Source organism: Tasmannia lanceolata, unplaced genomic scaffold (assembly GCF_043159265.1).
Source record: "Tasmannia lanceolata isolate RefF3 unplaced genomic scaffold, GAP_Taslan_0.1 ptg000008l, whole genome shotgun sequence".
Taxonomy (NCBI): Eukaryota; Viridiplantae; Streptophyta; class Magnoliopsida; order Canellales; family Winteraceae; genus Tasmannia; species Tasmannia lanceolata.
In genome coordinates this window covers 28800531-28825518 of record NW_027518685.1, presented here as the reverse complement: position 1 = coordinate 28825518, position 24988 = coordinate 28800531, and the positions used below count along the sequence as shown (strand labels likewise).

Below are 24988 nucleotides of genomic sequence, written 5' to 3'. Positions count from 1 at the left end.
TTTCCTTGAAATATTGGTTTAAGTAATTGTGAGGTATAGGGTGGGAGACGAACAGATACGAGAGGGACTGTGTGAGGAGAGTGAAAAACATAAGGGAACACAAAACTCTAGGCAAAATATGGTCCAATTGTTTTTCTACGGGTGCAACTCAGGTCGGGAAGGGTTGAAAGGCAACCCGAACCCAATGTAAGTAGGCCTTGCTACGAAAACCATCTCCCTAAGATGTTCCTAACTCTTCGATCCGTGGAGATTCATATATGGTGTCGTCGTATAGTATCCGAGGGTTAGGATCATCAAGATTATTTTTGTGAAGCTCAACAAATGAATGGTTTGGATCTACGAACAAGTGGTGAGGTAATTTTCTAAAGATATACGCGCTGTAGATAAACTACTACATTGGATGATCCTAACCCTTTAATCTGTAGATAAACTACACCAAATAGAATCCTCTATGGATCTAAGAGTTAGGATCATCTGATGGAGATGATTTTTACTGGTACGGTGTATTTACGTTGGGGCTTACCAACTAAATGGTTTAGATCTTTGAACAAGGTGGACCCACTTTATTTTAAAAAAAAATATGTGCACCTCCGTAGATACACCATATAACGCATCAGAAATTTCGTTGCGACCCTCATTCCAATATCCAAACAGGTCATTTGATGGGCCCAATGTAAATAGGCCTTTCCCCGAAAATCATCCCCATATGATGATCCTCACTCTTTGATTTGTAGAGTCGTATTGGAGGGTTTGGATCATCCTATATAGTTGATTTTGTGGGCAAGGCATATTTATGTTTGCTCCCAACAAATGAACAGTTTGGATCTTCAAATCAGGTGGCCCAAGTGTTTTTTTTTTTTTTTTTTAAATACAGGTTTTATGATGTCCACCTTTAAAGATCTAGATCATTAATTGTTGGTCCCACCAAGGGTTTGTGCTCAAAGAGAGAAGAGAGACCACTAGTTGTGAGAAAAGTATAGATGGGGCCTTGGTTCAAAGATCTAAACAAGTCACTTGTTAGGCCCTACCAAAGGTTCATGTTTTGGAGAGAGAGAGAGAGAGTACCCCTGCTGTACCTATTGTGGCTTCACAACTGGCAAATGGGGGGAGAGAGAGTACCAGTGTTGTACAAATTGTCGCTTCACAACCGGCAAATGGGGGTGAATTTTATCCTTAGATGGGGTGAATTTATCACCGGCCTTTTTATTTCTAATTTTTTATTTTTTCCAACGTTTTTAGGTTTCTTGTGAAGTTTCAGCAATTTTTCTTTTTTCAATATTTCTGGGGGAATTTCTGAAATGTCACTTAGATTATAAGGAGGAAGGGGAGGCTGCCATGTCAGCGTGCATAATAAAACTCCCCTTCCTCTTTATATATACTAGTAAAAAACCCCGTGCGATACACGGGCCGACAAAGAACTGTACGGACCACGTCATAGGTTGATCTAAACCGTCCATGTGATAGAACACAACATAAATAGGTTGTACCCCAAAAATCATTTTCATAGGTTGATCCTAGCCCTCCAATCTATAGAGGTTTCCATAATTCCTCTTAAATCGGATGGTTAAGATCACCCTATAGATTTTTTATTAAAAAACCATAAAGGAGGGGGGGTAAGATTGAAATTATGTGGCTTTAATGGGTGCCTTTGTTAAAAAACATAAAGGAGGGGGTAGGATTGAAAATATGTGAGTTGAATGGGTGCATTTGTTAAAAAAAGTTAAAAAAAAGTGATGTGTAATTCTCATAGAATTTTCAAAAAATTCAAAAAAATCTTTTCTTTTCTCTTCTGCTATATAGTATACTAGTAAAAAACCCGTGCGATGCACGGGCCGACAAAGAACTGTACGGACCACGTCATAGGTTGATCCAAACCGTCCATGTGATGGAACACAACATAAATAGGTTGTGCCCCAAAAATCATTTCCATAGGCTGATCCTAGCCCTCCAATCTATAGATGTTTCCATAATTCCTCTTAAATCGGATGGTTAAGATCACCCTATAGATTTTTTATTAAAAACCATAAAAGAGGAGGGTAAGATTGAAATTATATGGCTTTAATGGGTGCCTTTGTTAAAAGCATAAAGGAGGGGTAGGATTAAAAATATGTGAGTTAAATGGGTGTATTTGTTAAAAAAAGTCAAAAAAAAGTGATATGTAATTCTCATATAATTTTCAAAAAAATCAAAAAATTCTCTTATTTTCCTCCCAGCTTATAGTAGTAGTAGATATGGATTATTTGATAGGGCATTTTGCATAAAGGCATTTTGCGGCTGGCTGTTGCATGAGAGAGTCTGCATAAGTATACAATTAGAACCCGAGTGTTAACACATTTGATATGAACATCAATAGGCAAAAGCTGTGCTTTGATTCATTTGATCTAACGGTTAGAGTCATTCTTCAAACAGAAATATTGCTCCTTTCACTGGAAATTTAAGTTTGGGTGTGCAATCTAAATGGATTGTACGCGAAGTTGATCACTTTTGATCTGACAATCGGTTCTCAAAATCCAAAACAAACAGGGCCTTTGTGTGTACAATTGTGATCAATTAGACAACAAAATCTGTGTGCAAACTGCACCCAAATCCAACTAGATACACATACAAAATGTATAAAAAAGAAGGAAATTTGTTTTTATTTCTTCAAAATCCAATTTCTAAAGCGTGGCGATAAATGCATTCTATTTAACATTGACTTCCCCCCTCCCCCTAGTGTTTTTAGGACTGTAAGGGGCCGTCTATATATGCAGATTTTAGAATCCAGGTTGTAGTTTGAAAACAGTGTAAAAGAGGGTTCATGATCAAGCTGTTGTATGCTGTCCTGATAGCGTTTCTTGGATTTTAAGTAAGAAATTCAGGTCTTAGAGATCTCTCCCCCATCCTGAGATTTCTTAAACCTGGAAACATGGGACGATCTCCTGGTCTCTTGATGTCGGAAAAATGATGGTTGGTCTCTTTCTTCTCTCGTCTCCCATCTACAATTTTGAGGAAATCCAAGATTCTAAAATCCGCGTACCCAAACAGCCCCTAAACGTAGAAAACATATAGAAGGGGGCACTAAAACTATCCGCCCTCCTTTTCCAACCATAGACCAGCCACCCATAGCCAGCTGGGGAGTTCATCAGATGAAAGACTAGTATTTTCGTTATTTAGCATTCAATTTGAGCATGACCCTGGTTATAGGGATTTCTACTGTGGGAATGACTGTTGGTGGTCTTCCTGGGGAGGGGAGCTTGGCAATTATGTCTTTGATACGGGTGACAAAGGGTTGTAGAATGAGTGTTATGGTCTCCATTACTTCCCTTTTCATCACTTATAGTGTATCTATGGCTGCAAAGGGCTGATGTACTTCACATTTGAAGGAATGAAGTGACCTGATTGCCACGCACAATGCAGCTGGGTGTCCCAAGTGATGAAAAGGGGCACATTTATCATTTCCCTTGAGGTATCAAGACATTGTCTTGGTGCTGCTCATTGTGTTTTGTAGCATAGATGTGCAGTAGAGGACGGTGAACAACTTGGTTTTGGAAGAGAAGCAGAGCGTTGAGTGAGTCACTCATCAAAGCTGAGCACCACTATGTCACATTCGGAGTGCCACATTGTACTACCGTGAGGTCAGGCCCTACTCTTATCGATTCACAAATATTGAAAGAGGCAGTGTTTTGCAACAAAGCCAAACTATAGGTAGTAGTTGAACCATTTCATACAATAAAACAAATGCTCATCAAAATGGGTACTTGAACCATTTGATATTTTATATCCACACGTCCTTGTTTTGATAATGGCACTCCAGGCTTAATTAATCACACCTTTCTAATTGGTTGTTGAAGGTTTTTTTTTTTGTTTTTTTTGTTTTTAGGGGGGGGGGGGGGAGAGGATTGCAATTACCTTTAAAGCTAATTGAAAACTTATAAACTGATAAGCGGAGTGCCATTACTAAAACAAGGGAGTGAGGATATCATTTCCCATTACATAAAAGAAAACCGCATCTGTTGATGAAAACTTGGTTGATCTACGTTGAAACTTGCTATCCGCCATGGGCGCTCAGAATAATTCCCCAAGCTGATTTTTGTGCTGCAATAAGAAACAATAAAACTCCATAAAAGAGATTATTCATCATATTAATTTAAGAAGGGTCATGATATTTTCACCCCCCCTGCAGTACTTGCACACCCCCCTTGTAACGTGATTTGACATAAAGTTGCCCACTTTTCACGTCAAATTTGTATGCACGTAATGCATTTGGGGGGGGAGGGGGGGGGGATATCATCTCCCATTTAAGAAACAGTTCTCACCACACATCTTTCTCATATGATCTTTGGCATTCCTTTTCTTTTCATTATTTTTTTTTTTCTAAACATACCCTCTTCAACGAGAAGGCAGGCAACCGGCCCGGCAGTGCGAACAAGGGGTACAGAACCAAGTTATCGAACAAGGTTTTATGACACGGAACTATGAAACTCAACCCTGAGTAATCCAATTCATCTTCTGTTACATACATTTGCAAGTTCAATTCTGAAATCTTGGATAAAAGAATTAGAGGAAATGAATGACCACTGACCTGAATGGACCCATTTGAAGTCAACACAGAACTGAATAATTCATGAGCAACAAGGAGATGTCTATGATGCAAGAATCCCAGTAGCTTCAGTTGAAAACTTGTGAGAAAGTCCAAAGTCCAAAGACCCATTGAGCTTCCCAGTAAATTTAGCAACCTCAGTTTTCCATTTAATGAATCCCCGTCAGCGTTAGAGGCTGCCCTCATTTCCATTGCTGTCATCATCATCATCACTATTATTACAGTCACCAACATTCCTCACCTTGGTACTCAGAACAAGTGCATTACTGGGTAGAGCTACATCCATCCAACCAAGGTGACCCTCTTCTTCAGCTGCTCCAGGATCCTCAACCCAATCTCCAATATCAACATTCATTCCCTCCAAGCATATCGGATCGTGCATGCCTCTTATTGGTAGTTTACCTCCCAACAGTGTCATTTGCCTAATGTCAGTCAAGAGCAAAGCTTCAATGTCAAATATTTCACACTCAAGATGATGGTTGAAGAGCATCAAGGAATAATTAGTGTTCAGATGGTTTTACCTTTGTTGAAGACGCAAATTATAGTGGACAAAGATGAGGTCATTCAGCCTCTCGTTCTCCAAACAGTTTCTCTTCTTTGAAAGGATACGCTCAAACATGCTCCAGTTCCTCTCACACCTAGGTCCGCTGCATGTTTGGCTTAATATTCTAACGGCGAAGCGTTGCAGATCAGGATAATCTGATGCATACAGGGACCACCATGTAGCTGTAGGACCACAGTTTACTAGTTAACTGTTTGCATAAAATAAGAATTCAAACTTCAAAATCACATATCAACATCTGAAAAAAGAGCTTTGTCACTTATGACTCACACTTGCTAGCAAAAATTTGAAGATAGCTCACCAGGATACAACGATTCCCGGCCCCGCAGCGCCACACGCCGACTGAAATCACCTATAGCATCCTCATAGCACACTATGTGTTTTGTAATCATTTCCTGGGCAGACAGATCAGGCTCCAAGGTCTCAATGCAATCTAGTAAGCCCTTGTGAATGACTTTATTATTGGAAAAGCTTGGATTGTAAAATATGGATGGGTTAAGATAGTAAGCAGCTGCATGAAGGGGACTATGGAGTTGTTCTTCCCATACATGATCAATCACCTTCAAGAAGGGCAAATAATCAGATTCCTTATTGTTGAATGCCACTATTATACCCCTTTTTGCCTTTTCCATTGCATCATATATGTAACCCATAGAAGGCCGCTCTTCACTATCTGCCAGGTGTAAGACTGTAATGAGGGGTTTGGTGACCTTCAAAATTTTGGAACATGATGACCAGAATAGTGGATCCATCACGATATCTGTCACATCTGCACCTGCCCTTTGTTTGGAGAAAACTGACTGCTCCCAAGTCGTACTAGTAAACATCTGATGGAGGTAGTCTTTTAAAGACATGATGTTTTGCAACGTTAAGAAGTTTGTTGTGAACTTTGAAATAGCAGGATGAACGATATCTCTTCCACCTGTTTTTTTCCTCATCAAATTAAGGACCCATGCATGGTTGTAGATGAACTGACTGATTCTTTTCGACTTCGCCAATGTCTCTTTCACTTCGTCCATTTCCCCCAACTCCTCAAGCATTAGATCAATACAATGGCCCGCACAGGCACTCCAGAAAAAGGTTCTGTACTTGTTCATCAACATTTTTCCTGCAGCCTTAAAATTAGCTGAACAATCTGTAACAAAATGTATAATATTCTTCGGACCAACCTCTTGAACTATAACATCAAATAGATTCATCAGTGCATCTGGAGCTTTTGCAATGTCAGATGCATCTACTGACTTAAGGAACATGGTACCTTTAGGACAATAAATGAAAAAGTTTATGACAGTATGACCAGTCTTATCCATCCACCTGTCGGCCATGACCGAACAACCAGTCACCTCCCATGACTTTCTTAGTTCTTGACACAACTCTCCTGTTTCATGGACAATTTTGTTTAATAATTTAGCGCGCAAAGCATGATAAGAAGGCATTTTATATCCAGGGCCCACTGCAGCAATCGCATCAGCCATTGGTTGGAAATACAATGAATTTGCTGCATTGAATGGTATGCCAGTGTCATACATAAATTTTGCAACAGCCATATCTGCTTGGTCTATGCTTTCTTGTGAAGCAAAAGTAAGGTGCATCATGGGTTGAGAAATGGGTGTAGTCGGGGGAACAAATGCGTTCTTGATTCTCTTTCCTCTCCTAGAGGTCCCTTCATCTACCTCTTTTCCTCTCTTTTTACCTCTACGGCTTCGTATAAGAGTTGCATTAGGACTCCTTTCCATATCATCATTATTTTCATCTTCCCTGCCTTCCCGAGAGGGACCATTTACAACTTCTGCTGATTCCTTCTGTTTTTTCAGCCTCTCCAAAACTTTAAATCCTAAATGCTGTTTTATCTGCGCTTTAACATCTTCGGGTACTTTTTCACATGGGGCTATGTTTCCCCTTTCACCAGCTAAATGTTGCTTTAGTCGGGAAATTCCACCTCCTAGGATCACCTTATGACAATATCTGCACTTGATTTTCTGTCTATCCCCATTTACCATTATACCATGAGCCCATCCAACATCAGTGGCTCTTGGAGGTGCCAAACCCTACGATGAAGCAAAAGTTGAAAGAAAAAAGAAATGCAATAACTTGTGAGACATATATGTAATTTATGAAATAAGTATATGATCAAAGAACTAAATGGCATACAAGCACTCAGGGTAGATAGGAGAAAAAAAAAAAAAGGAAAAACAAATGGAACACAAGCCCTTAAGAGTTGTTACTCAAGGATTTATGGAAGCATCCCAGACAAGTTCACATGAAAATGTGGAAATAAAAAACTACTTACTTGCTCATCATTGCAGGGAACAACTGAGAAAGCATCAAAGAACTCTCGACTCCCCACCATGAATTGTTGTGGGTCTGATTTAGAATCTAGAAGCCATGGTGCCACAAAGGAAAGTTAGAAAAACAAAGTAAACTATTATTCTAGCAGTTAAAGAAAACCCTCATTAATGGTCCAAAAACCACCGTAGAAAAAATTAGGTATCGAATCACTCCCAGATAAGTTGGAGGACAAGTTCTGTTTGTGTTGTAAAAAAAATTTAGTTATTTCCAATCATTAGGAATACAAAAGACACTGCTCTGTCCCTAAAAGGATTTGCCTGATTTCTAATGAAACAATCAGTTTTGGCTCCTTAGTCGAGATGTTTAATCAACCTATATAAATTAAAGATGCCGAATTCAGGTTGAGCAGAAAGAACACCACCCCCTCTCCCCTCTCCCCTCTCACCTTCCCCATAAAAGGTCCAAATTAGCAGTAGGCAACTGTATATCTGATCAATTCAACTAGACCATTTTTTTTTTTGAATGGTAATTCAACTAGAACAATTTGCAAACGCTAGAATTAGTTAGAACAATCAAGGTTATCTACATAAAATCATGAATGATTTGAAATAATGAAAGTGCTAGTCACTGCAACATGCATGGAAACCATGTATCAAATAGAAGAAAAGAATTCATGTATCATTCGCTAAGGGGTTGGATTTGTCATTCAAGATGTGATACAATGAATGGTTTCAAAACTATACTGCATCTATAGCCACTTAAAAAGCTTACCTACGCATCAAGGTCATTGATATTATGGTCAGAGAGGTAAAATAAGGTTCACTAGTCATTCAAGAAAAATTACGCAACATAACCTAATTAGAACAGTTAAAATCATGCCACACACCATTGGTCATCCTACAAAGGTTAAAGCACTCACATGCATCCCTGCCAAAGGTCCAAACAAAATCCATGCCTCACATTAAAATCCTAACTCAGTGAAGCCAGGCTAAGATGGGAAATGAAAAAGGCAATGTGCTTGCTCGTGTTACGAAAAAAAAAAAACTTGCAGCAAGTAGAGCCTGGTGGAGCAGAAACTCCCACCTACTGTTGATGATACCCTAAATCAACTCCGTCTCAAATGTTTTCGAAAGCACACTTTCTTTACCCAGATACTGTTGATCCTACAAAGGTTAAAGCACTCACATGCATCCCTGCCAAAGGTCCAAACAAAATCCATGCCTCACATTAAAATCCTAACTCAGTGAAGCCAGGCTAAGATGGGAAATGAAAAAGGCAATGCGCATGCTCATGTTACAAGAAAAAAAAAAACTTGCAGCAAGTAGAGCCTGGTGGAGCAGAAACTCCCACCTACTGTTGATGATACCCTAAATCAACTCCGTCTCAAATGTTTTCGAAAGAACACTTTCTTTACCCAGATACTGTTGATCCACTCCTCAAACAAAAACAACGATTCTCGAATAAGCTCCAAGTATCAAGAAGGCGGTGGAAACGCTAGTAAAAGCAGCCTGGGCCAAATCTGTACCTTCAATGTGCTTCCTCATGATGCCAAGGATCATAAACATTGCCCTAAATGATGACAATTTGATTATCTTGCCGACACACGTGTCCTGTCGTGTCTGACACAACACGCGTGTCCACACGTGTTGACACTCCTTTGTACACTTTTAAATATATTTCTAGAAGTCTTTGAATTGATGTGGGCGTGTGGACATGTTTTTGTACCATGTACTATGGCATTCTGTTTTATTATTGAATATTGTGTATACCTCTTTTATTATTAATTCTTTTCTATTATAAACTCTTCTTGAACCAGTATTTGATGTTATATCCCATCCCCTAAATAAACTCTTGATCCAATACTATTCATTGTATCATATTGGTCTCCCTTTCTCGCTGTATATTGGAGACGAAAGAGAACTCGATTAAAGTGATGGACCGTTATTATTTGATTATCTTATTTTTGTTTTAGATTATAGTTGATTAATTCCAAGATTTATTAGTTTGTTAAATGAATATCATATTTATATTGTTACAAATTATGATAGTAATCAATAATTTTATACGTATGTATGTGCCACCATTTCTAGATTTTTAGATGTTGCCATCTTAGACAGCTCGTATACATGTCGAAGTTGGACACACGATTTTGGAGCTTTGTCGTGTCTGGCACTCCGTGTCCGTGTCGACACACCACACTCGTGTCCGTGTCGACACACGACACTCATGTCCATGTCCACACATCATAGATTTTACTGTATGATTACCTACAAGGCTATTTTAGTTCACTATAATTATCATTCTTGCAGATCGTGGGGCATAGTTGTTGCGATCGTTCGTTCTTGCCATGGACCTTAATGTGATGGATAACGTGTTAGTTTGTTGCCTTCTGTGATACTTGATGTTTTACCTTTTGCCCATGGGCAAATCAGAATCGTTTTTGGACTTGGGTCCTTGGTGTGTTTTGGATACCAAAACTTGGAATTTTATGGAATATTATCTCCTTCTATCTTTTCCCACATGCTTGTTTTTTTTTTTTTTTTGCTTTGTTGCACACTGATGAAACACGAAAATTATCACTTCCGTATCAAATCTTAACTTGCAACAACCGCTTGTACACCAAAAGACATGTGCGAAGACTTCCAGGTTCGGTCTAGGGGTGTCGCAGTGTGCAAGGTAGACGTCACATGTGACTGTGAGCAAGGTTCTGAAAATCGGAATAGAATCGTAAATCGTAACAGGGTTCGAATCGTATCAATCGTAAATCGGATCGTAAATCGTAAGATTTTTTCAAATTTCTATATATAAAAAATGAGAAAAAATATTTAAAAATATAAAAAGGTAAAAAATAAGAATAAAATGAGTAATTATTTATTTTCAATTTGAAACTATTAAATTAAATATAAAATTCCATGATTAGTAATCCGAAGCACAAATCATATTCATCGCACAATAAATTACTAAACAAAGCACAAACTATATTCATCATATAATAAAGGGCAGTGATAAATCGACTCCCAAATATCTTAAATCGACTTCCCATGTGTCTTTCTCTCTCTAACCTAGAGGAGAGAGAAAGACACATGGGAAGTCGATTTAAGATATTTGGGAGTCGATTTATCACTCCCCTATAATAAATCATTATATAATTTATCACAACAGTAAATAAAGCAGATACTCAAATCTATAATAATCATCATACAAAGAAATGCCAGCAATAAACGAAGCATTTTGAAATTATTTTCATTTTGAAATCACAATCAGTTATCAAAATCCAAAATAGACATAATCGTAAAAATTGTACGCACGATTCAAAGTCGAATCGTACTTGAATTGCAAGATTTTTATGAAAAAAGATTCTTCGTCCGATTTGAATCGTTCAACCCATGAATCGATTTGAATCGTAAGATTCAAATCGTAAATTGTAAGATTTTAACAACATAGCTTGTGAGGGTGACTATATTTTACACAATTGTCATCTTAGCCAGGTTGAGAAACCGTAACTCCAACTCAAATTGCCCGATTTGTTCTGCCTCAAAATATAGCTTGTGCCTCAAACTATAGCTTGTGCAAGCCCTGGAATACATTTTCAGAGAGAGATAGAGAGAGTTGACCGTGGAAAAACATGGAACGAGTACAATCTTCATCGGGGTGGTTGAGTTGAGAGCATTGTACCAAAACTTTTCAAAGTTGTTTCATGGACTACGAGAAAGAAAGTATGGGAAAGATCAAAAATGAAATTTGACAAAAAATGTCAAGACATGAAGTTAGAATATTCTAATCTCATCGTTCCATGTGGGAGATGGGAAAGGATTTTTTTTTTTTTTGGGTGGAGGTGGTGGGGTGACGCAGGACAATCTATGGAAGGGAGTAACTTTCAAATATTAAGCTTAGATTTTAGTCAAATAAGGTGAGGAATAAGGTATGTAAAGGAAATAAGTTGTGCAACTAGTTGGAATCTGAAATTACTGGCAAGAGTAGACTGTTGCAGTAGGAAATAAGAGTAAAAAGGATGGGTAAAAATTAGGATCTTGGATCCTAACATATGTGATTAGATTAGAAAAAAATTTCTACTAAGAGAGGTACGAACGTATGCCGGGAAGGTGCATATATATGTCAAAAAGGTACATGCAAATGTTTTGACAAGATTAAGGGACGTAAGGTTTAGGTTGAGATGAAATGGGTAAACAAGAAGAAAAATTAAGGTTATGAGGTTTTAAGCAGGTGGGAATATCTTCAGTTCGTGGGCAAATTGTTTTTGTAGAAGAAACTAAGAAAAGATGAGAGAAATAGGAGAACTATTGATTGTGAGTAATGAAGAAGCATTATACTTATCTCAAGGCTTACCACCAAAGAAGAAGAAGATTATGCTAGAATCACAATAGCAATCACGAGCCTTCGCACCAAGAGAACCCTAGGAATCGTTCTAAGGGGATCAAGGTATCACACCCCGAAGAACAAACATTACATCCACACGAGAAAGAAAAAAACTTCAAAGATTGCTAGTTTTACAGCCCTCATTGACCCGGATTCCGAGCATGCTCGCATTTGGCGTAACGTTGCCCCTCCGCGAATCTCGGCATTTCTGTGGACTGTAGCTCATGGGTGCATTAATACAAATGACAAGCTTAAGCGTTGCGGCTTTCACCTAGCCAACAGATGCATCATGTGCTACAATAACGAAGAGACTATCGACCATTTATCTGTGAACTGCACTTTTGTCCATAGAATATGGTCCGGAATTTTTAGGATATTCGGTGTTAAATGGGTGATGGAAAATCGTATATTTCCGGTAATCGTTCATTGGGGCGGCATCTTCAACGGTTGCCTCAGAAAAATTATGTGGTCGGCAGTGCCTTTCAAGATTTTGTGGCACATTTGGGCAAAACGGAATGCCAGAATTTTCTGCGACATGGAAAAATCCTAGCGCTACATTCTTTTGGATGTAAAACTGTCTATTATTGCTCTTAGAAAGGGGGAAATTCCTTACTCGTCCGGAACTGTTCTAAGACATTGGGGCACTGTATTGCAAGAGAAGAGGAAGCTAAATCAAATGACTTCGCGATGGGATCCACCACTGGAGGGATGGCTGAAGTTGAACTTCGATGGAAGCTCTCTTGGAAATCCGGGAAGGGCAGGAATTGGTGGAATTCTTCGCAACAGTGAGGGGCTCACCATTATGTCTTATTTGGTCCGGCTGGGCATTGCGACGCGAATGAGGCCGAAGCAAAATCCCTCTTGGCGGGCCTAAAATGGTACGCTAGCAACAGACCCCGGCCATTGATAATTGAAGGTGACTCTACCAACGTCGTTGGCTGGGGAAGGTGTGAAGGGGGTGGGCCTTGGCGAATCCATGCAATTATTGACGAAATTCGGGAACTTGTGCGACTCATCAACCCCTCTCTTCAGCATCGTAGGAGGACTGCCAATTCCGAAGCTGACGAGCTGGCGGAAGAGGGCGTTAATCTTTCTGACTTGAGATTAGTATATACGCCTTAATCGGGTTATTAGGGAGACCCCCCTTTGTTAGTTTCTTGTTTGTCGGGAACATCTTGTCCCCCTTTTTACCGTGTTGCTCCTTTATCAATAAAAGTTATCTTCCAAAAAAAAAAAAAAAACTTTAAATCTTTATTCATTTTATTATAACATAGCCTCAATGGCCTTAAGGCTTACAATATATAAGAAAAAGATGAGAATTAGAAAGTCCTAAAATCCTAGAAAAAATCCAATAATTTTGGACTAAAATACCCTCTAATAAGTTGATGACTCTCTCTCCCGCTTAAAATTTTCGTAATCATGTGTGGGGCCTATTTAAAACACTCATGACTCAAAGAACTCATGTGATTTTGATGGGAAAAGACTCTGCTACCCTTCCATGACTTAGAAAGACAACACTCTACAAACTAACTAAAACTCTTTTAACATTAACGATGAGCACTATCTTCTTAACTCATGGATTCTCCATGGCATCTTGGATGGTCTCCCAGTACTTTATAACAATATAGATTGGGCACACGTACAAAAATGTTTAGCTTGATTGTGAAGCGCTCTAGAAGGGTTTCATATGACATCTTGGGAGCAATATATTTACTAATCAACATTCTAGTGCAAGTTTTACGGACATACCTGAGGACCTTGAGCACATCCATCAAGTATTCTAATGTCTCTGCTCATATTCAAGGGAGAGAGTGTTGATCATCACACTGAACATGTCATATTTCGTCGGCTTTCTACTTTGACCCATTGTTTAAATGCAAGGGTTAAAGACTCAGCATCGAATGCCAACTTGGTCTAACAAAAAATAAGACTCCAATAAAACCTAGGGCAGTCAATGTGATCTTCTCATTGAAAAAACAAAAAAAAAAATTCAGTGAACATAGGAATTAGAAAGAAGGATTGACTACATAAAAAGAAGTCATTAGTGTTCTTCTGTAAGTATGTATTTACTATTGTCTATATGTAAATATCTTGTTCCATAAATATACTCTATAAAATCATATGTAGTTTGTACGGAATAAGAGTTAAGTATTTAAGATTGCATACTTAAAGCTTTTGTGGGTAGAGGGATTCGGAAATAGGTTAGAACTTGGGACAATATAATTTTACAAGAAAAAAGAAGATAATAAACCATTAATGATGGGATGGTGGGGTTCTTCTTCATGCATGGTCCTCAAGCTTTCCAATCTAGCAGCTGCCATCTCCCGATCCGATTCATCTGATTCTGTGTCCTTATCATCAGATGGAGGCACATTCAGGGCTTCCAAATGTGCCCTTTTTAGCTTCTTGTTTGACAACTTTTTCGTTTTAACAGTGGCTAAGTGTTTTCTTATTGTCTCTCTTACTTCTTTGGGGACAGCATCACAACCCTTAATTTCCCCCTTTCTGCTTGCCAAGTGTTTTTTGAAGCGAGTAACACCCCCAATCATGGTCCGATGGCAATAATTGCATTGCACATGGTGCCTATGTCCCCCAATCATTTTCCCATGTTGCCATCCAATGTCTGGCTCACGTGGCATTTTAATAACCACAATCCCAAGTATGCAATTGCAACCCAAATTCTGCAATCAGCAAATCTGCAATATTGCATACAATAGGAAAATGAAAAACAAAAAAAATACATAACAAATACATTATTACATATAAAAAGTGCATCAAGAATTAAGCTTCAAAAAAAGCATGGCACCCCTTAGTATGTAGTAAGTATATCAGACATATTGCACACATTCTTCAATTTCTCTTTGGGTCATATCTCACACTCTATTGGGAAGTAACTTCGTAGGCCAAAAAGCTTGGAAATTTTCGGCTTGATTGCTCTTTTTAGGCAAATTGGAATTATATGCCTAATGTGTAACATTTCAGGCTAACGCTTTTATGGATTTTATTGTAACTTTTCATTTTCAGTTGGCCACAAGATTTTGCACTTTTCATTACAAAAAGGAATTTGCACTATATTGATAAAAGAACAAGAAAAGAAAAAAACATAGTTAATAGTAGTAGAAGATACATACAGATAAAAGAAGCAATAATTCACACGTACTTGCAGAATTAAAGAAAGAAAAAAAATTAAAATAAGCAAAAAAATGGACAAAAAAAGAATATATCCAAGAAAACCAAATCAATACATGTACACTCAACCAAATCAACACATGTATATCACAAAAACATGCATATTGAAAGAAAACCCTATATATTGCAACTTCTGGTCACATAAAAATACACAAACTCAAAGCCCCTTTTTTCATTTCAAAGCCCTTTTTTCACTTTTTTGGCGTCTAATATGTAACATTTCTTTTTTCAACCATATGGTTTTCTTCTCGGGTAAGGAAAGCACCGGTTCATCTCCTCTTTTTTATTCTTTTTTTCTCCTTCACCGTCTTCTTCCTCCTCCTACTCTTTCCTTATCGGTCATCATAATAACTTTTGTTGTTTTTACTTGTCAAAGAGATAAGGTAACAGAACCTATGGAGATTAAGTAAAGAGCAAGGAGACGCCATGGAGCAACATGATCTCCAACCAAATAATTTCCTACTAGGTAGGGCAGCTGCAACCATTTATCCACACACATTCATATAGTTTTGTCTTCTCAGTTTTTCTCTCATTATACATCTTTAGGCATGTTTACAAACAAAACATGAGAAGTACAACAGTTATTTCACAAAGTGAGCACTTTCTATTTCTTTTTGCTATTCATAAACTATACCTACAAAGCCATAATTAGATGTTAAACTTAATTTTAACAAGCAGTAATTTAATTGGTCACATAGAACCAAGGCTTTAAATTTCGGTTTCGGTACCCATTTTGGACCCCACCAAAAACCGAAATTTCGGCGAAATCCAAAATTGCCGAAATTTGGTATTTTGGCTCGAAATTTCGACTGAAATTTTGTAACATTTTTTTTTAATAAAAAATGGCATTTAAAATTACCGAAATTTGGAATTCGCGAAATTTCAAATTTTGGGAAATTTCGGTCTCGGTCGAAATTTAAAACCATGCATAGAACACATTAAGAAGTTATTACTAAACAGTTTTTCATGAACTTATTCGACTACGGCCGAGTCTGTCATTGACATCGAGAATCGGAATGCCTTACGCAATTGCTTTTTCAAGTTTCAGGAGTAAAAAAGAAATTAAACATATCAAATGAAATAAAACCGAAAGAATCATGATTACATGCATATTTACATAATAAAGAATGTTAAAAAATGGAGTTAGGGTTAGACGAGAGGAAGAAGAAAAGAAATGGAGAGTCTCCACTAGGGAGCCCCTCATGTATATGATGTATATATAGGCCCAAATAGGGCATCCAATGTACAATGACTACAATACCCTCTAATGTACACGTAGTAATGCCTAAACCATCCAATGTACAATGACTACAATACCCTCTAATGTACACGTAATGCCTAAACTGCCCTTACACTATTCAACACTCTCCCTCAAGCTGGAGTGTATATACTATGGAACTTCAGCTTGGTATAAAGAAAACTACAGCAACAACTAGGGGTGGTTATTCGGTTAAAACTGAACCGAAAAAACCGAAAAATTAAAACCGAATTTATTTCGGTTTCCCAAAATTCGAACCAAAACCAAAACCGAATTTATGAGAAACCGAAACCGAATTTATGAGAAACCGAACCGATTACAAATTCGGTTATTCGAATTGTGAGAGGAAAAGAGGGAAAAAAGTAAATTTTAGCTTGGATCGGAGGGCTAGGATCATCCGATCGAAATGATTTTTTGAGCACAACCTAATTAAGTTGTGATAAATCAAATGGACGGTTTTGATCATCCCACGGAGTGCACATAAAGCAATTTTTTTGGAAAAAAAATGGTTTCATCCATTATTTCGGTTAACCGAATTTTTTTTTAGATAACCGAAACCGAATAACCGAATTTCCAAAAAAACTAACCGAAACCAAACCGAACCGACCGTATAACCGAATAATGCTCACCCCTAGCAACAACTAAAACTAGCAAAAGTACAATAATCTCACACACACACATCCAGCTTGGTATAACACTCCTCAAGCTGGTGTGGTGAATACATAATGAAAGCATAATAAAAGATAACAGCGGCCGCATGAGTACAATAGCGAGATCAACGACCATAAAAAAGAGCAACTCCCCCTGAATTAGCACTACGGCGAGAGCAATCAAACATGGCCTCTCCCTGAATGAGAGTACGACGAACAAATCTGCATATCAAAGAGCAATGGAGGTGCCATGGCAGGAACCAGCAACGGTCCAGCGAGCAAAATAGGCACACTAAGGGCGCGCACATGAGAAACAACGAAGCACCAGGAGCAAGAACACCAACTAAGCAGCGCCACGCCAATAGAAGATAACAAGCGATGGGGAAACCATTGGAGATAAGGTTGGCGGGGAAACCGTCGCCTGGAGGTAAGCAAAAAAGGGGAAAAGATAACCAACCAATGATGGGGAAACCATCGTCTGGATACAAGGTCGACGACATGAACATCGTTGCCTGACGAAAGCCGACTAAGGATGGGGAAACCATCGGGTGGAAAAAAGGTCGACAGGGAAACTGTCAGCTGAAAAGAGCCGACCAACGATGGGGAAATCATAACCCGGAAAGAAGGTCGATGGACAAACCGCCGTCTGAAAAAAGAGCCGACCAACAATGGGGAAACCATCACCCGGAAAAAAGGTCAACGGAGAAACCGTTGCCTGAAAAGAGCCAACCAATGATGGGGACACCATCGCCCGGAAAGATAAGGCATAAAGTTGGACAAGGCATAAAGCCGGATAATGCGTAAACTACTCAAAGAGAAGACATCAAAGAGGAAACAACGAATAAGAAAATGACAATGGAATAACAAGCACCAAGGAGACAGACGAAGAACATAAAGAAAAGATGATAACACTCCCCCTTGGGCAAGACTACATGAGCCCGGAGATGACAACACACTAAAAGACAAGTCGTCAAGAAGACATGAAGACAAGACTCCCTCAAGAAAAGACAACAAAGGAAGAACTACATGACAACACTCGACAAAACTCCCCCTCAAGACAAAATAACAAAGAGGGCAACACTAAGAAAAAGGAACAACCCAAGAACGAGAGACAACACTGCCCCTCAAGTTGAGGCGAAGGCATTCAACTTCCAACAAAAAGACGGACTCTCAAGGCACCCCACGTCTCTCGGACATCTCGTCAAACACTTGGGGTGCACCTTGAAGATCAAGAGAAAGGCGAAGCCAAAAACTATAGAAAAGAGAAAATAAAGAGATTTGGAGATGGAAAAGGATTTTAGGGAGTAGATCTACAAAAATCGAAGAATAAAGGAATTTGGAGGTTTGCGTGGAAGGCCAAAAGGGATTTGGGAAGAAGATTTCTTCTCAAATGAATTCAAAAGAGAAAGAAAGGAAAGATTTGAGGTTGGAATTGAAAGTTACGAGAGGAGGAGAACCCAAAAATGGGTTTACAAGAGGGCATTGAAATCATGTTTTTCTTTGAAGTAATCGCATGAGCGAAGAAGGAGTAATCGCATAGTGGGAGGCGAGAGTAATTGCATGAGCGAAGAAGGAGTAATCGCATAGTGGGAGGCGAGAGTAATTGCATGAGTGGAGATAGTAATCGCAACACAGCTCGAGTACAAGTAATCACAAGAACATAATCTTGCGATTATAAGGAGTAATCGCAAGATGGGATGGTGGAGGAGTTAATCGCATGAGTTGGAGGGCATGAGTTGGAGGATGGGTAATCGCAGGACACATCTTGCGATTAGGGGTTAATTGCAAGTGTGAGTTAAGGGAGAGAAAAAAAGACAGAGAAATAACTTGCAATTAAAAAGATAATCACAAGACTTAAGGGGAAAAACGTGTGATTATTAATCTCAAGGTGGGTAGAGAGAAATACGTGGAAAGGCTTTACGGCAAAACCCAAAAAAGGGTTTGCGCGAGCTGAGGGAGAGATTCTCGACATTGGGAGAGAGATTTGAGGGAGATTGAGAGAGATTCTAGAGATTTGAGGGAGATATTTTCGAGAGAGAGAGAGAGATACGCTGAAGATAGGGAGTGTGAGCATATAGAGAGAGAAATCAAGGATGTCCGAAAAACAAAGGGAAGGACTGTGCTATGCACAAAAAAAAAACGTGAGAGATAAAGATATAGAGGCGCACGAGAGAGGGAGATGAAAACGTGAGATGAACTCTTCTTCTTTTCTTTCTTTCCCTAGGATCTTAGCTCTGATACCGTGTTAGAAATGGAGTTAGGGTTAGAAGAGAGGAAGAAGAGAGATGGAGAGATGGAGAGTCTCCACTACGGAGCTCCTCATGTATATGATGTATATATAGGCCCAAATAGGGCATCCAATGCACAATGACTACGATACGCTCTAATTATCACTTAATGCCTAAACTACCCTTACACTATTCAACAAAGAACAGAATGTTAATTAGAGAAAATGGCCAATAAAGATAACCAAAAAAGGCACAAAATAACCCAAAATAAAACTTCCATTGACACAATATATACATAATAAAGATCCTCATTTTATAAGAAATATCTGAAAGGAATATATGAGTAAATACGAAAATAATAAAAACAAAACACAAAACAAAAGTAAAAGTCGGAAAAGGAAGAAAAACCAGAAAAATGTAAAAAAAATCCTAATCGACACATATATATTTCAAGGAATATCACAAGAAAACCATAAATACATGCACACATATAAGAATAAGGGAATATTACCGAAGATTACAAAAAACATAAGAAAAAAAGCAGAAAATAAATCAAAAAATTATTTAATAAAATACATATGACACATGCATGTGCGACTGAGATCTGTAGGTACTGAAGAGAATTCAAATGTCTTTATGTGTTGGGAATCGACACATACATTTTTCAAGTAATATGAGAAGAAATTTTTTTTAAAAAAATACATATGATACATGCATGGGGCAACTGAGATATGCATGTATTGAAGAGAATTCATAAGTTTATGTTTTAGGTAATTGGTATTTATTAAACAAGACAAGAAAGAATTGTCATTTTGTGAAGAACACTTCAGTGAATAAAAGATGTGAACTGACCATACAACTCAAGTGACATCCCTCTGAAATCTTTCATTTTTTCTCTTATTTTCCACTTCCACTTCTGTCAGAACAAAGATCTAGATCTATTTTTCTCCTTTAATCATCTCAGCGGCCAAATTGAACATATCAAAAATCTACAGAATAAGCACAGAAAAGGGTCAAGAAAGTATTGTATGGCTGCACAATTGACATCAGCAACCATATTACAAGTGTTTCCATCATGGATTAGTGACTATAGCTTCTGATGAAACTTGATTACTTTATGTTTTTTGCGATTCTTAATACCTTTTCGGAAAGATTTGGATGAAGTTCTAATTATTTTTCTGAAATTCTGAAAAAATCAGTTTTGAACGGTTTTGGTGATGATTGATTATCACTAGAATTTTATGGTCATTTGACTGAAGGAATTTGGTCAATTTTTATATAGAAAAATTCTAGAAATTGAGTGAATTCTATTTGACCATTCCCCTTGCTCGACCTTGGATGGATCAGTCAATTTTTATTTAGAAAAATTCTCGAAATAGAGTGAATTCTATTTGACCATTCCCCTTGCTCGACCTTGGATGGAATAGACCGCAGAGCTGATATTTTGTTTTCAGAGTGTTTGTGATTATAGATAATATTATTTGGTGATTGATTGCTTTATTATATCCAACGGGTATTCAACACCGCCTAGGAGAGTTTAAGGAGAATCAATCCACAGGAAGTGGTCAATTCAACAAACTCGAGATGCAGATTACCACAGTCAAGTTGGATGGAAGTAATGACCTTATGTAGTCTCAAGCCTGGCAAGATATTTATTCGTGGAATTAAAGATGAGATACATATATAGGAGAATGAAGAAAATTACAGAAGATGATGTAAACTATGAGACATGGGAATATGAAAACCTTATTGTAATGTCCTCGTTGCTACATTAGATGTATCCAGCATATGCAGGGGACTGTTATTCTTGAGGACAATGAAGGCCGTCTGAGATAATATAGCAAATACATATTCACAGGCATGATACCATTGTAGTCTATCAACTATACCAAATCGTAGCAAATCGTTGCATGGGAGAGATGTCTATAGAGGAATATTATGATTCTCTACAGAGTAAATGAGGAGTTGGATCATTATCGAGGGAATAGATCAAAGAAGATTTTCTATTTCTATTTCTTTCTCTGTTTTTGGAAAGATAGATTAAAGAAGAAATATTTACTTAACAGGGTTGAAACCAGATCTCAAGTCGGAATAGTTAAGTCGTAGGCAAGGAAAATCTTTCACATCTCAAGTCACTATATAAATTACATTCATGGTGAGGCTAGCAGGGGAGCCACCACTAACGCAAAGTGTCATGGCGTTGTTATTCCATCACACTCGACACTGGTTACTAATTCAAGGGTTGTTTATAGTGGTATCAAGAGTGGTGGTGCTAGATCTAGAAGTAAATGAAAACTTTAGCATACGAAAAAAAACTTCACTTCTGCCGACAAGGACCAATTGACTTGTAATCATTGTGTAAAAAAGATGCACAAGAAAGAGATGTGTTGGGACATTTTTCCTACCTTGTGGCCAAAGCCAGCTACTTCTGATGCTCGTGCTGTTACTTCAGCACTTGTAAGCGTGAGTCTATTGCTCATGAGGCTATGGATCCCATAGATCAAAGTACCGATGATCTTCACCAACTTCTTGTTTTTGATGGAAGCCTAATCTAGCTCAATATACACTATAGAACAACCAGGAACCTCTGCTTACACTTGTCATCTTCATCCACCTTGTGGAAAATTGATTCAAGAGCCCCTGAGACATGACTAGTAAGAATGATTGTTTATCAAATGTTTCGCCGTGTTTTAATAGAAATTGTTAAAAAGAAAATGGATCTTTAGCTACCATCACTGGGAGAGACTCTTTAGGTTCTCTTCTTATTTTTACCGCCTGTTTTGATTCTTGAATGTTCCGTAGTTTTTTTTTTCAAGTATTGCTTCTATGAGTAGCTTACTAACTAGTTGAATTGCAGTTTAGTTTTTGTCCCTCTTACAGTGTTTTCGACGACATGAAAATGAGGAAGACTGTGCAATTGTCATGAGGCTGTTGGCTTTATCTTCTTGACATTGGTGACTCCCTGTTTCCCAGCTAGTCTTTGATAAGAAGTTGTATCACCTAGCAACTCCCGTTTCTTACATGTCTAATCTTACAATTACTCGCTCTGATATTCCATATGGAGTGCATGGTTAGTCAATCATGCGAGCACACCCGAAAAAACAGATCTTGATGCTTCCACTAGATTCTTAGGTATATAAAGGCTGCGCTTGGAGAAGGTACTCTATCATTCAAAAAAAAGGGGAAGGCATTCTATAAAGTAAAAACAGATCATCGTCGTATGAAAGGGGCAATCTAATGCTGAATGGGACGGCTCATACACAAATTGATGATCTACCAGTGGGTATTGTACTTTTGTTGGAGGTGATTTTGTCACAAATTAACGATCTACCAATGGACACTCTAATGTAGGAGTTCAAGTTTCCTTTTAAACTTGAGTCACCTAGCCTTTATCTTGGGAAGTGGGCCCCCATTCATTGACTTGATTAACAAAATCTTCCAACCACACCCTTTTTTTATTATTATTTCTCAAATCTTAACGGTAAGTGCTCCTTCTTTCCTATTTAGAATCTGAAAAAATGGGAAATGGCCGAGCCCTCCTCCTAGTTGTTATACCATATGAACAAGCTCCAAGGCTGAAGGTTGATGAGCTAATACTTGTTGCAATTGCAATCCAACCCGTTCCGCTTATCATAAAAGAAAATCAGAGTACATAAAAATTCTCACAACACAGCATACAACCCAAATTATTGAGCTTGTGCGCTAATTAGCTCCAACATAAAACCTTCCAACCTCGTTTTAAACTTAGTTGAGATTGAAATAATCCCACTCAACTCCCAAGTAATCTATCGCTGAAAATTGATCTTATCAGATACAGAATTCAATATGAGGAATTAGATAAGACATGGCTATGAAGTGGCTGAATTCATTGGTTGATATGCAAGTTGAGATGCAAATGACAAATAAATTGAGCATGTGGCATCGAACAAATTGACGACTAATATGTATTGTGGATATTATACAATAATGATGAAGATAAGGATATTTACATGAGTTCAGATAAATCCTCCAAATTGCATTAAATAAGTTATACAAATTTGTCCATTTCAAAAAAAATAAAAAATAAAACAACCATTTCAAAAAGAAAGTTATACACATTTGATGGAGGAAAAAGTAGTGGCCATTACGAATTAGATGAATTCAATGCTAATGTGAGCTGGATAAATTAACATGTTGATTTTTGGTATCTTATGTGTCTCCAGGATAAGATAAATAGTAACAACTCCAAAGCACAACATTGGAATCCACCAAAAATTTGGTCAATAGAGCACGGAAAGACTTCTAGAACCAATGTAGAAATACAGAACACCAAAGTAGAATCCCTAATCCTAATTAACCAATAAATAATTAAAATCATCTGTGAATAGAGACCGATTCAAAACAAAAATTGTTATATGCTGACCTCCCACCAACCTTGTCTCCCTACTTTCAATACCAAATGCTTTGGAAAACATAGTAATGCCAATATCCTAATTATGGGCTTTGGGTAGCTATCTAAATTTTGTTTGAAGAGCTTTCCTCTCACCCTCTGTACCAGTCTTGATCCCTACACCTCGCGGCAACAGCGTACTTATTGCCTCAAAACCACTAGAGAATGTAGGAGATTGGTTGGGTAGCTATCTAAATTATAAACATAATAATAATATATATTGTGGCATGCACATATGTTCATCGTTGAATTGGATAACTTTCACAATAAAAAAGTAATTTTCTTTGTCTCCACCAAAAAGCCATTAATTTAATGAAACAATGAATAAAAGCACTTGAGTCCTTATTATGAGAACCGAAGCAGCATCTTGGCTGCCAGCCAAATCACCAGTCCACATCCTCAAGAAACTAAGTCAACTACTAAGTCACCCATCTTGTTTAAGCAGCGAAGGTATCAAAAGGAGAAGATAACAAAGTTCCTAGGGCTTTGCACTCCAAAGCAAGAGTAAGGCTACATATCTTGTAGGCATTACGCATGTTGACATAAAAAGAAAAAGAAAAAAAAAGGAAAACCCTAGGAAAACAATGTGCCGACAATACAATACCCTTATGACTATCAGAAGACATTTGTATTGTTACTAATAAGTAAAATTATGAATAAGTTAATTAAAAACACATGTCCATAGTGTAAGAGATTTATACAACATATTTCAAGTAAATGGTACTAGTATATGCCAAACTTAGGTGCCATGTCGTGTCGGGTCTATCAACATGGGTACCTGAGAAAAAACCTTTTTGATCCAAAAATGCCTAAGGAAAAAAAAAAAAAAAAAAAAAAAAAAAAAAAAAAAAAAACTGAAAAATGTTGGGGAGAACAATGTTCTAATTCATCACATCCAATGGGCCAAGATCATCATGTAGCATGAAAATGGGCAACATGTTTAGTTGTTTACTTCAAAACAGGAGAAATTGCAGTACTTCTAAGATTGAGTTCTCCTTTAGAAAGACATATATAATTACATATTCTGTTGGATCTTCAATAAATAAACAAATAAAATGAGAACTTTCTGCTATAAACAAATGGATTGTGGAAGAAAAGAAAAGACTATATACCTAGTGAAGTGATTTCTTGCCTTGGAAAAGAGAGAGAGGGCATAAATGCTGTAAATTCCCACACAAGAGAGGAACGGATTAGAAAATAAAATCGGTTTTGAGAAAAAAAACGATATTGAAATCGGAAACTAATAAGAGAAATGAAAAACAGAGCGATACCTTGCCGTGCCGGGAGGTAGCAGAAGCCGGAAGCGATTCGGAAGGGGAGAAAGAAGGCTATGTATCGGAAATCCGTTACGAAAAAGGAAAAGAAAAGAAAAATGAAAACCCTAAATCATAGAGAGCGATGGAGAGTTTATCGTTCCTCTTCCGATT

At 37.8% G+C, this 24988-nt stretch overlaps 1 protein-coding gene across 6 annotated transcripts; it reads right to left on the bottom strand.

Annotated features, from left to right (window-relative positions):
• Positions 1–3610: 3610 nt before the first annotated feature.
• On the bottom strand, positions 3611–24988 carry LOC143885085 (uncharacterized). 6 transcript variants are annotated; one of them, XR_013253137.1, is made up of 8 exons: positions 24833–24923; positions 24674–24721; positions 14059–14503; positions 7432–7517; positions 5443–7189; positions 5101–5305; positions 4562–5001; positions 3611–4074 (listed from the first exon to the last, which is right to left on the bottom strand). XR_013253137.1 is itself a non-coding variant. In XM_077389055.1 (7 exons), the coding sequence occupies exons 3-7, from the start codon at positions 14444–14446 to the stop codon at positions 4749–4751; spliced, it is 2679 nt and encodes an 892-aa protein (XP_077245170.1). In that variant the 5' UTR covers positions 14447–14503; positions 24674–24721; positions 24833–24923; the 3' UTR covers positions 4302–4748. The 6 variants fall into 6 exon arrangements, 2 of the variants coding, with proteins under 2 accessions (XP_077245170.1, XP_077245171.1); XR_013253138.1 differs by lacking the exon at positions 14059–14503 and having other exon boundaries at positions 24833–24988; XM_077389055.1 differs by lacking the exon at positions 3611–4074 and having other exon boundaries at positions 4302–5001.